General features: G+C 27.7%; 1 protein-coding gene across 1 annotated transcript in view; it reads right to left on the reverse strand.

Moving 5' to 3' along the window:
- LOC136978534 (muscle-specific protein 300 kDa-like) overlaps nt 1–14,553 on the reverse strand; it is a 232,983-nt gene that overhangs the window by 134,699 nt on the left and 83,731 nt on the right. Inside the window, 8 exon segments of the mRNA XM_067274254.1 lie at nt 929–1,252; nt 2,644–3,282; nt 3,724–4,044; nt 7,148–7,459; nt 8,777–9,106; nt 9,489–9,806; nt 9,872–10,012; nt 13,765–13,941. Coding sequence (XP_067130355.1) covers nt 929–1,252; nt 2,644–3,282; nt 3,724–4,044; nt 7,148–7,459; nt 8,777–9,106; nt 9,489–9,806; nt 9,872–10,012; nt 13,765–13,941 — 2,562 coding nt within the window.

The following is a 14,553-nucleotide window of genomic DNA, read 5'->3' on the forward strand; positions in this document are numbered from 1 at the left end:
CTTTCCAGATGGGGTAAGCTCTTGCAAATGCTCCTGTAAACTGAAATTTTTTGGTTATTTTCAAAAAAATTATAAAATAAAAAAGAAAGAACCAATAAAATTCATGCCATGATATTTTGGGATTTGTTATTTTGCACTTTTATGTGAAACAATTAACAAAATAATCATTAAAAAGAAAAAAGTGTTGAAAAATTAGACTAAAATGTTCTTTTTTTAATTTAAAAAGTTTCATATATATCAGATCACATCAAATGAGATTAAAAAAAGCTTTTAATATTTTATTTAGCACTTATTTTCAAGTTGCCATAAGCTTTTAGGAACTGTTCAAAGCATAATTTGTCTTCAGTGAAAGAAAACTATTCTTTGAGAAACTATGTGATATGAAAAAATAACAAAATATTCCTTTTAAAAAAAAAAATTGAAGACTAAATACAAATAAAAATTTGATTTCTTCACACATCAAAAGAACAGTAAATAATATAGTGAAGTTGAGTTGTCTTTCAACTTTGTGCTTGCATTTGTATTAAAAAATCTAAAATATACTGTTATAACATATTATTTTTTTTAATATTTCATTTTATGCAAAGTTTGAAATAAACTAAATTACATCACATTTCATTTTAAGTATTATAGATTTACTATTTCTATAAGAAAATTTTAATCAGACGAGTCCTGAAATAAAGATGAATAACTGTTTATTTACATTTATTCTTTAATTACATGCAAAAAATTTACTAAAGTGAAAAATATATTTTGTATTTTTCGTTCTTTACATAAAACCATCAAATATTGCTAAACAAGAACCCATCAAAAGATTCTAGAAGTTGATAAAACACTTATAATTTACTTGAATTAATTTTTGATCCTGGCCATAATTTTCCATATATTTGATTAAGAGAAATCTTAGGATTTAATGATATACACTTACCTTTATTTTATCTAATAGATTAGAGACTTGTAGCATATCACAAGGAGGCTGTTTTGGAACCTGTAGTGAATCTTGCAATTGCTGAAGAACTGATCTGAGTTGTTGTTTTAGACTGGCACATTCTTTCCACAAAGAAATGATACTTGCAAGAAGCTTTTCTTTATGTTTTAGTGCAGATGTCACTCTCTCCCAATCTTTATCAAGTGTTGTTAATTGAGTTTGTATGGTTGAAAATGCAGAAGAATCTGATTCGATTAGCCAACGCCCTAATTGATGCAATTTCAACTGTTTGTTTTGTTGTTGGGCAATCTCGTCCTGCATAACCTAATAATAATTTGAATAATTTTAACTTCATGAAATTTCAATAAATATTTTATTAAAAGATAAATAATATAAAATTATATAATTTTATTAATGAACTGGTATTGATAAAAGCTATAAGTTGGCTGATAATATTGCCAATGTAAATAGTATAGTAAAATATAAGTTGGTGTCTGTACAGTTACTTTTGTCAAACGGTCAAAAGTCTATTTAAATCTTGCTTTAGGCATAGTTCTTATTTTTTAATAGGAATTGTTGTTTATGAAGAACATTTATAGTTACAAAATGTATGGCATTGTATATATATATATATAAAGTAAAAACATTATCTTATTCTAAATTATTATTAAGTTTAAGTTTAGTTGAATATAATTTATTTAAGAAAATAATATATAGTTTAAGATCACAAACATCTTTTCTCAAACAACAATCCTCACTTAAAAACTAATAAACACATACTGAAACTGATAAAATACAATGTTAAATATTCTTTACATATTTTTATTGTCTTTATTATATAACTAGCCTAATATTTTTATACATTTATAACACACATTATATTATTAATTATTTTGGAATGTTATAGTGATTTAAAAATAATATATCTTTATCACTGTTTAAATAAAATACAGTCAAACCTCCAATAACAGCCACCTCCCAATAATGGCAATCTCTAAATGGTGGCCATATTTTCAATAACATTTCTTTTTGAAATGCATACAAAACAAGTCAAGCTGCAATTTTTCATTACAATCTTCTCAATTTACGCAGTGTCTTGCCCCTGTACATCATACTTTTCCTGATAACATTAGAGTCATGCAGGTCATCTATCTAACTCCATTCAAGGAAAAATTTTTGAATTAAAACAATATGATTTCTGGTGCAAATTGGAAGTTTGTATATAGTTAATCAGGGTTCCTGCTCCTACACTTTCTATATCTTATCTTGACTTTCATCTATCTAATTCCATTCTCAAGATTAAGGAAGAACAGACAGATGGACAGCAGTTCAAATTTATAGGTCTAAATTTTTAAAAATTGCAGCCCAATAACCTCCAAACAATGGCTATTTTTTTTTTATGTTTCCATCAGTGATGTTCGGAAGTTTGACTGTATTTTAGAAATAATTGAATCATGTTTATAAATGTTAATTGATTTTATTAATTAGAGAATGGAAGACTCATTATTTTCACAAGTAACAATTCAAAAAATACATCATATTCAGATATAATGTTTAATATATTATGTATTATTTCATATAATTTTTGCTTCAAAACATATTCAAATTAATTTAAAATTCTCATTTAGTATGCTAAATCAGAATGTTGTGTACTCATTAAAAATTTTTTTTAAATAACAATTTTTAAAAAACTAAAACAAAATCGAAATACTTACTGAAAGCATTTCCAGCATTTCAGTCAAACCCTCTAGAGTCTGACTTCTTGGAAACATTTCATGTAATCTAGTTTCTAGTGACTGAATCCATTTACTAATTGATTCTAACATTTGATTAAATTCTGTCCATTGATTACCAATTTGTTCCATTTCTTCTTTGTATTTCTGAATTGTTAGCATTGCTCTTTTAAGCAATCCTTCTGCATCTTTAAGCTGACCAATCAGTGAAACAGGTAAAGACGATATTCTATCTCTCAATGTTAGATTACATCTCCTCATCATTTCTTCAATTTCGCGTGCTTGTGGTGTTTTTTGATCAATTTGCTTCTGTAGAGTTTCTACTTCTGATTGGATTGTTGTGAGTTCTGATGGTGATGGTCTGCCTTCCAGTTTCTGTAAAATAAATTTCAACTGCTCTGCAATATCCCTGTACCAAAACTGAAATTCTTGAAGTTTCCGAAATAATTTCTGCTGGAAGTCTAACTGATTTTCGATAGCTTGATAAGACTCTGATATTTGTGAATATGAAGATGTAAGTATTTGAGAATCCTGAGGACTGCAAGTTTCATTAATTTTCTTCATTTCATTATAAATAATATTGAATTCTGATTTTTTGGACAAACTTTCAGTTTTCAGATTCTAAAGAATAAATATTATACAATAAATAAAAACAATAAGAAATAATAATTCATATAGGCTTTAATAATAAATTTGAAATTCATTACAAAATTTCCTAAACACTTAACATCACAAAATCTGTTAAATTAATTATTTAAAAATTACAAAAGTATATAATTTTATATATTTTTGTTTTATTTTAATTTAATTAATTAAAAATTAAATTAAATATTGAGTTAACCATTATTTAACCCAATTAGTTTCACCTATCTTTTTATTTTACTCTATGAAATAAAATAAAACTATGTAATTATAAGAAAAAAAAAATTTTTTTAAATACATGAAATTTTGATTTAATTTTTCTTTTAATATTAAACTAAAATTTATTAAATAAAACTTTGTGCATTTTATTTTAAATAAAATTTCGATCTTTTTCTTTAAAAAAATTAATTGCAAACATACCTCTAGTTTTTTCAACACTGTTTCTATTTGATCAACAAAAATATCATTCAAATTATTTGAGTTTTGCTGTAAATCTTTAATCCAATTATCAAAATTGTTTATTTTTTTAATGAGTTCTTCTCTCTGATTAATAGCAGATGATAATTTCATTAAATGTTGTCGAAGATTATCGTTAATTTCATTCAAACGTTTTCTCAGGTCACTTATTTGATTATAAAGTTCTGATGCTGCTTTCTGAGACAGATTCGATGCAATTGAATCACAGTCTTTTAGAAGTTCTCCTAATTTTAACTGCTTTTCTGATGTTTCTGATGTAATTTTCTAAATGAATAAATAATAATATTTATGTAATTAACATAAATTTTACAAATAAACACTAATTTATAAAAAGTTTTTGTATTTGAAAATGTTTCAGTGTTCTCTTTTTTTTAATAAAAATAATAATGACATTAATTTCATGCAGTAATTATAGTAAATCCTCAAATTAACAGATTTCGAATTTAACGGACAAAGTTTCTGGTTCATATGTCATAAAAGAAAATTAACACCCTGTTAATTTTAAACTGCTTTTTGTATGTAATCAAATTAACAGGTTTTTACTTCAAATCCAAGATTCACTGCTTATAAAGTGTACTTTCCAAAAAATGTTTGTTTATTTATTTGAATTAGATCACACACTTGTTTATTAGTCACAGAACTACAGTGAGTATGTAAGCAATAATACATATAGAAAACTTTTCTGTGAAATTAAAGTTCTCATAATTTTAATTACACAAATGTACCTATTTAAGTAAAAACAGATAAACTAATTTGTTAATTTTTTATACGTGCATTTGAAAAACCTACTTTATTATATAACGAACATAATGGACATCCCTTTGCTCAAACTAGTCCATTAAATTGAGGTTTTATTGTTATGCAATTATCTGACTCCCATATGAATATAATCTATAAATCTTTAAGAAGTTATAATCTTAAGTACAAAATCCATTTTTATTTTAAAAAATGTGAACATCCTTGGAGACAATTTCATCATAAAGATGAACATTATTTGTTTGATTCAAAAATACAACATAATGTCAAATAATACAAATGTATCTACATTTTGAAATTAAAATTTTGTTTTTTAAAGCATTTTTCAAACATTAATATATTATGAGACAAAAGTTCAATTTTAACCAGAAAATCTATTTTATTAAATTAAACATTTTCGACCATCTTTGTAGCTATCGTCAGGATATCTCATAATGGAATAATAGAATGTTACATATAAACTGAATTACAATATTAAAATTTCAAAGTAAACATTAGAATATATATAATATAAAAAAATGGCTTATGTTATGTTCTACTATTCCATTATGAGATATCCTGATGATGGCTGCAGAGATGCCTGTAAACATTTAATTTAATAAAATGGATTTGATGGTTAAGGTTGAACTTTATGCCTCATAGTCAGATTGAAGCACCAGTTTAAGAAATATACATTAATATATTGTTGATAATTAAATATTTTACGAAGTAAATCATCAAAAAACTTAAAATTCAAAAACAATTTAAAATAAAAAAACAAAAGATAAGAACATATTCTATCCTAATAAAAATTACATACAGGAATATTAAAGGAATATTGCATAGACTATTTTGCAAGAAAACTGATGCATTGTAAAACTGGCATGCAATAGTAATCATATTCTGCATGTTTAATGATAGTGAAAAAATGAAAAGTTCATTACATTATGGCACAAGGATACATCATTGTAAAAGTTCCTTCGTAATTGTTAAATATTAATATAAGTTGTAAAGCCATCTTCAACATTGATCGGTTTGCATTAATTACCTGACTAGGTTTACCAATTTTTTATTTACATTTGTGATTAAACTGTTTTTCAATGATGTATTCTTGTGCTATGATATTATAATTGTTTATTCACCACCATTCAATATACCAAATTTGATTACCACTGTCTTTAAGGTGCATTGACTTTTTGCAACAAAGTGTATATGTAAAAATTTTAACTCTTTCAATTCTAAATCAATCTACAGTATATAATTATTACAAATTACAAAACATTCGTTATCACAACCTTATAATTAAATATATCCTTAAACTTTTACAAATGAAAAATCTATCAGGTCACAGAGTAGTTACTTCAATGAAATTTTATTTGTATATATCAATGTCTTTATCTTTTCATACCTTATTTAATGAACATATCTAAGATTGAATTAACTTGTTCTCCACATTATTAGTAATTATTTATTTTAAAAATTATTTCTTTAATCTTTTAAATCTTTTTATTAACATATTGCTGCATATAGCAGAGTCCAATAAAATGCAGGGGATACATTTTACATTGTAAAAAATTGTGTTTATAATCTCTCTATACACCGGAATTTGTAATAATTAAAATAACCCTTCTAACTTTTTACCCAGTGTCATGGAGATATTTAAGGCGGGATTACATAGTACCTGCGTTAATTATAAAGAGGAAATGATCCTATCGAGCGCATGGCAGGTTTTGCTAGAAAACAGTGTTTAAAGGGAAGAACATGGAGCATGCGCAGTACAAATATCCAGCTGCTACACGTGGTAATGTTCCGAAAAAAAATTCAAATTGATTATTTATTCGAATGTTAACGGCCTATTCGACGAAGCCTGAAGAAGAGCCCAGGAGGGGCTGTGAAAACGTTTGCGATTCTGAAAATAGAACGACGCGATGCTAAAAATAGAACGACACCGGGTAAAAGGTTAGAAGGGTTATTTTAATTAAAAAATTGTGTTATTGGGACATGCATTATAAGATAATTTTATGCAAGTTTAAACCTAGGCCTAGAAATTGAATATAAAAATGTATACCTCTGGACAACAAAATTAGAATTTTGTATGAGTATTACTTGCAATTTTTCCATTGTATGACATGAATTCATGTTTAGGGAAGTGCATTATATGAGAGTTCACTGTATTATTATGACAAAAATATTAAATAACAATAATTAATAAATGAAATGGTCAAAGACAATAATAAATATTAAAAATATTCATAAATCAGAAGAAACAATAAAACAACTACATTCATTAATTAATGTATTAATTGAACTATTTTTTGAAAACACTTTGTGATTGTGCTGTCACAGGAAAATTTTTTTAACGTTTTTACATAATGAGGCAGATGAGTAGCCTCAAATAAAAAATCAACTCTGCCTGTAGAGACTGTTGTGTTCCTGAGGTTATTGAAGAAAGATGAGATAGGAAGGCATTTTATTGTTTCTTCTGGTTTGTGAATAGTTCTTTTTATATTAAACTACAAACTAACATTCACATAAAAGTTACATGAAAAAGAGATCAACTATTTAAATTTTAATTCTTTAACTATATTTATAACTTAAATAAACTTCAATTAGTTATTGTTAAATTACTTACTTTATATTGTTCCTTTATCTTCTCCATTCTATCAACACTATGAATGGGAGCAGCACATTGATTCTTTATGAACTGTTCAGTGTTTGATGTCCATTTATTTATCTCATTTAATTCAAATGCAATGTATTCCCACTGGTCAATTATTTTTCCAAGTTGTTCGTTCCAGTTCTGTGATGAATTGAGCATTTGTTGCCATTGATCTTGAATGTCGCATAAATCACTGAACATAGAACTATCGGTATGCTCTTTTTCCATATCTCTTTCTTTTTCTAATAATTCTGATATTTTAGAATGACATCTCTGAGCAAATCTCTGAAAAAATCAAAAAAGGTAAATTTTAATTTCTGAATCAGAAATCATTTTTAATTAAATTTAATTTTTTAATTTCATTGACATAGTAATTTTATTCTAGTTCATGCTTCTTATACAAGAATATTAACAGAATATAAAAGTCAAAATTTCCTGTTTTCGATCATTTTTATATAAAAATTAAATGATTTTAATTAGCATAACAGCACTATTCAAATTGAAAATAAATACTGAATTATTAACAAAAAAAATTACAAATTTAACAAATATAATTCTATAAAAAATGACAATAATTATATTTAGTCCATTTTATTATTAATTATAATTGCTAATTAATAATAAATGTATATGAAAAAAATATAACAATTTCATCATTGCAATTATATATCATAATTTATAAATAATTATCCATAGATATAAATAAGCATTAATACAGTAGATATTATAAAATTATGTAGAGGGACCCTTTTTCTGTGCCTTGGGGCCCTGGAAGATCTTAATATGCCATGTAGGTACTGTATGTAACTTAAACATTCATCACAAAGATTACTTTAGTGACTGTACAAAATGCATTGTAAAGTTCAGAGAGATTTGTTTTTGTGGGAAAAATTATAAATTTTGTGCAAAGTGGAAGTTAAGCAAGTTAAAAAAACAGCAGAAATGGCAATAAAATATAGGATAATATAAGTTATCAAAAATTAAAGAATTGAAAAAAACTTGCAGCATCTTGTGCAAGTAAGTTTAATTCTTTCTCATCCTTTTTTACTAGCAGACTCAAACTGATAGAAAAAGAAATGAGAAAAATAAAAGTAAAGAAACAAATAGTAGTTAGATGTTTATGAAGTCTTTTGGCTAATAATGTCAATAAATTCTAGTAAATATTTTTCATATCTTGTCCATCGTATCAACAAAATGAACAGGAGCAGAACATTGATCTGAAGATATGAAGACATTTTATTGTTTGTATGTTTAGATACGTCCAGCAAAGCCAAAATATATGCATTTTCTAATTTTTAGTATAATTTTTTATGCATATAATGATGTGGTTTATAATACAAATTACTTTCAGCACAAATAATTTTTTCATTAATTGACTATTCGTGTTAACAAGGTTCAAGTTCAACTGTATTTGATATTTTTATGTTAAACCATAATTAATGTTAATATAAGAGTTGTGCTCATTTATTATTAAGACATTATTATTACTATTATGAGAATATATCAAAATACACGTTATTGTGGAAATTTAAAATAACAGAACAGAAGTACAAGCAAAATATATATAAAATATACTTAAACAACTGAATAAAAATAATTTACCTGTATTTCTATCCTTTTCTCTTTAGCTTCTTGTATAGTGTTTAACTTGGGGAATCCACCTTTAATATATGACTCAGCTCTTTGTACTTCATCTCTTCCCTGATTAATAAAATCTTTTATTTGTTCCATTGTTTTTAATTTCTCATGTAATAACTGTTTATGAACATTAGTCGTGTCTTCCAGATTTAATAATTGTTGACGTAATGTAACTAATTTTGAGTACATTTCCTCTATTGTGGAACTATTTGGCTGATCAACAGCAAGCTCATGACTTTCATGTTCTAAAGTTAATAATGTTTGTTTCTTCTGCTTTATTTCCGTGAATAAATTCTAATAAAACATAAAAATACAAAAACATATTTAATACATTTTATATTTAATTTTAAAACTATGTAAAAAATGTATTAAAATATAAAAATAATTTCAAATGAAGGGTTTGGGTGTAAAAGGTGGTAACCCATAAAAGCACTTTTCAAGTTATCTTTGCTGATATGATAGATTGCTCTACTTAACATCTGGTGAAATGATCAAAAGTGTAAATTTATGCTCGTAGAGGAAAGGCAAAGTCAGTCAAAAGTTTATACAACTTTACCATTTAAAGCATAAACAGTACAGGAATCTTTACTTGCAATTTCCTCAAAATCAAATTTATGTGTGTTATCACCTTTTACACCTAAATCCTTCAAATAATAATAAAAAAAAAAGTACTAACTTCTGAAAGTTTAATTTTTTCTTTAGGAGAAATATCATCTGCTACAATCTTTTTCAATATTTCTTGTGCTTTAGCTAACCAATGCATAAATTCTTCTATGCGAGCATTAAAATTTGTCCATCTCCTTGTTGTTTGCTCTAAATATCCAAGACGTTCTGAAATTGTTTTAAGAATTTTTCTTACTTCACTCTCTATCTCTCTTGTTTCTTTTTCTAATCGAAGTCGACTATTAGGACACTGTTTGATGATATCGTCTTTTAATTTGCAAAGTCTTTGTAAAACATTTTCACTGTCATATTTCAGTCGATCGATTACATCCTGTTATAACAATTTATTAGAAACAAATAATATCTTAAAATTAATTACATCAGTGTTTAACATACCTGATTCACTTCCAAACTCTTTTCTAATGTAGATGAAGAAGGTTTAGTTGCTGTATCTTGTAGAGTTTCTTCAGCCAAACGAAGAATTTTAAATATTTCTGATTTACTTTCTTCATACTGCTCCCATAATTTTTCAATATTCTACAAATATAATAATACAAAAATCAGAATAATACATATTTAATTTTATTCTGTTGTAAATTTAATATGCTACAAATACAGAGTGATGCAAGAAGTATAATTAACATTGCAGATGAGAAGTTTCAAATGTTATCCTTTGAGTCTGTAGTGCACAAATAATATTCAAAACTCAAGTGTTTTGCATAATGTTTAGCAGGGTGACATTTTGAGCAAATGAACTTTATGAAGAGTAGATTTCTATTCATAAAGTTCTTGATCTATCAACTGATATACATTTGTTTTAAAAATATATCATCAAATTATGTTTATATATTTATCTGTATGTTACACATTACAATAATAACAATATTTCCAAATATAAACCATTAAAGCCAAACAACTGCCTTATTATATTGAGATGTATTAATAATACTATTATTAATTAAATGCTAAGTAATTTGACACTAGAGACAAACATTATTAAATTTAGCAAGAGATGATACCTAATTATAGTTAAATTAATATTTTAATAATTAATTTAGAAGGTTCTGGAAGAAAAGAATTGGCTCAAAGCTGGACTCAAACCTGTAACTCCAGCTTATTGTGTGGTCATGTTACCAGTTATGAAACTCAGACCTTCATCCGATCCTTGCCTCCAGAATAATTATAATTAAAATATTAATTTAAATTATAATTATTAAATTTAGTAAGAGTACACTTGCGTCTAATTCAAAATTACTTAGCACAGTGATGTAGCAAACATAACTGGCACCAGAGGCACGACACTTTATTGATGCCCATCCCCCCTCCAGAAACACATATAGTAATATAATATATAGAATTTACTTGTAATAAGAATATAATACAAATAATAATAGAATGTAGTACCTACCTTAAAATATATATAATATATTACGAATAGTTACTATTACCTTCATGCCCCCTTGCCCTCCCCTCGCTATGCTACTGACTTAGCATTTAATTAATAATACAGTAGAGAGTTGTTAATCCAAACCCCAGTTATCCAAATCGTCGGTAATCCGAACGCTTTCCAGTCGGACTGTGTCATGCTGAATCAAACGTTTTTGATACTAGATTTACTTCTAAAGTATAATTTTCATGTTTTTATATTCTTCAATATATTTATTTTGTTTGTACAAAATAAAGAAATAATTTTTAACTCAGAAAAAACCAAACACCTTATGTTGCTGAGAAAAAATTTAATAAATAACGTTGCAAACGTTTTCAGCCAAACCTGTTGGCCATCATAAGGCTGTCTATCAACCAACATAGTGTGGTTGATAGACAAAAAGAAATCTACAGAATATCACATATCGCTAGAACTCTAGGTTACAGGGCGGATATGGTAACAGCACTAATCAAAAACTACAAGATTAACAAAAGCTCAGAGAGGGGATTTCGGCAAATTCACAAAGTTTACGTATGACAGAAAGAAAGAAGCTATCATGAAGGAAATCTCAGCCCGCAAAAATTCAAAATTAATTTTCAAGAGGGCTCCCAACCTGTACAAGTTATTAAGAAACGACAAAGACAAAATTGATAAAGAAAGAATGGCTGGAGTGTACAAAATTCCTTATGAAAACCAAGAACTAGGCATTTATAAAAACTACATTGGGGTCACTAATAGAAACCTAGGGATTAGATTAAGAGAACATAAGTACAACATCAGCAAAAGATCTAACGCCACAGTTCTATCTCAGATGGCGCAGGTTGAAGGCTCGATAGTCAAATGGGGCGAAGCAGGCATTATTAAACCTGTACATTCCCCGACTTTAGCGTTTAGCGCCGAGAAAATTGAAATATTTAAGAGCAGATTGCATAATACCTGCATTAATGCCAGGGATGCTGACGGGTTGCCCTCAGCCTGAAAGCATTTAATTAAAAGATTTGAGAGCTCTTAATTTAATGCCTTGATTTTATTATCATTGCATATCTTGCATTTATTAGAATTTCATATAATTTATTAATAAATGCATATTTTGCATTTATTAGAATTTCATGTAATTTATTATTATGTAATGGCTTAATATTTATTTATTTAACCTATACATATTTTTATATTTCTTTGTTATTTATTATTATTTTTTATTATATGTATATTTCATACGTTATTTTATTTGTATTTAAATTTTTGTTCCATTTTGTTTGCATTCGAATATGTTTAGCCTGATGATGGCCAACAGGTTTGGCTGAAAACATTTGCAACGTTATTTATTAAATTTTTTCTCAGCAACATAAGGTGTTTGGTTTTTTCTGATTTACATATCGCTGAGTGAGTTCATTGTAATATAATTTTTAACGATACAATAGCCTCGATTATTATTATAAAAATTTTCGTTAAGCTTAAAATTGACGAAAATTCAACGCAAAGCGACACACAACGGAGACAAATTCGACACGAAGCAACACGCAAATGGAGAAAAATTTGAACATCGGATAGGTTAATATATTTTGTTCGTACATAATAGGTTATCCGAACAAATCAGTAATCTGAACAACCCCAGTCCCCAATTGATTCGGATTAATGACTCTCTACTGTAGTAATGGTAACATAGTCCAATATAATCAGGCAATTGTTTAACTTTAATATATAACTATCAAGCTTAAGATGTACAAATTTATATCTGTACAAATTCAACTGTGCTTTTCAAGTTATACTTATGTTCTCAGACTAAGTCTTTCATTAAAGGTTTAACTTTGATTTAACAAAATTTGTTAATTTAAGGTACGAGGTCTGTTCAAAATTATGCTGACTGTTTGAATTGCATGGCTCCAGTTGGTTCCAGGGAGATCTGATTGGTGTTGCTAGGTTTGACAGATCTTCTGGTGATAAAGCCATTTTCCGATTACAGATATCTTTATTTGTTGATTAGCTACGTGGTTTTTAGTGAAGTGCGATTTTTTCGTTTGTCGGATTTCAGAATGAATGACATGAAGGAGCAACGACTTGCTGTGAAATTTGTGTTAAACTTGGAAACGAAGGTCTAATCGTCCCAGTGACATTGAAACGAAGGTCCAATCGTCCCAGTGGGTGGGTGAAACGTCCCCCAGACTCAAAAAAGCTCGCCAAGTTCGATCCAATGTCAAGATGATGCTGACAGTTTTCTTTGATGTTAAGGGTGTTGTTCATCACGAGTACTTTCCCAAGGCTCCACAGTGAACCAGACTTACTACATTGATGTTCTGAAACGTCTGAGGGATGCCATCCATCACAAAAGGCCAGAAATGTGAAGGAGTGGAAACTGGTTTCTCCATCACGACAATACTCCAGCCCATTCAGCCCTCAGAACTCGTGAGTTTTTGGCCAAACACTCAATCACTGTTCTTCCCCCCACCCCCACTCACTTGATCTTGCTCCTTGTGACTTTTTCTTGTTTCCAAACTCAAAAGGCCCTTGAAAGGAAGAAGATTTGAGAGGATTCCCGAGATTAAGGCAAATGCGATGAAGGCATTGAAGGACATTACAAAAGAAGCATACCAGGACTGTTTCAACAAGTGGAAACACCGTTGGAATAAGTGTGTGCATTGGGAAGGAGAGTACTTTGAAGGGAACCCAGACATGTAACTTCTATATAAAGTACATTTTGTTTTATGACGTCAGTCCGTGTATCTTTTGAACAGACCTCGTATTTACTTATTAGTTCTACATCTGATAATGTAAATGAATCTACTGTAAGTTATTATTTAAAGATTTAAATGTTTGCATAGAAATATGCATGTGTAAAACTTACTCAAATCCAATCAAAACTTACTTGAAGCATATCCAATTTTCCTGCTGTTTTACTAAATACTTCACTCCAAGTACTTTCAAGTTGACTAACATCAGAGTGAATAAATTTAGGAGCATTTGGTTCTTTTTGTAAGTCTCTTCCTTTCTGTACACTAGCTTGCACATTCGACTGGTGATCAGTCAATTGTTTTAGGAGAATCTATTCAGAAAATATATAAAATTATGAATTAAATACTTTTATTCTTTATTAAATACATCAAATAAATTCTTTTGCTGGAATAAATGCCTTTTAATAGAGAAATATTTTACAATAAAATTAAACAATTTTCATTTCAGCAATTAATCCATATTAAAATGTTTCATATTTTATTTTCAGTATTAGAATTTTATCATCATCAACTTGATACCATATGTACCTGATTAGATCCAGAGGTTAAGTTTTACTACAGACTCAAATACACCACATTTGAACCACATTTTCTAAGATACAGATAGGACCTGGAGATTTTTTCCCCAGGCCAGGAGAAAACTTAAAGGTCCATAGTAATTCCTACCCCTATAAAATTAATATTATTTTTGCTAACAGGAAAAAAAATCACTATGATCACTTTTTATTTATAAAGAACACTATTGTGGCTAACCTAATGCAACCTTTAGCACTTTAGTGGACCCCTTTTTCTAAACAAATGAAACACACAGAATGTTTCTTTATTAATAAAAAGTAGTTTTAAACAATTTTATTTTTTGTTAGTTAAAATAACACTAATGTAAAGGATAGGAACCACTAGAGGTCCCTAAATTTTCTCCAGAT

The sequence above is a fragment of the Centruroides vittatus genome, unplaced genomic scaffold, assembly GCF_030686945.1.
Source record: "Centruroides vittatus isolate TY-2023 unplaced genomic scaffold, ASM3068694v2 contig_546, whole genome shotgun sequence".
NCBI lineage: Eukaryota > Metazoa > Arthropoda > Arachnida > Scorpiones > Buthidae > Centruroides > Centruroides vittatus.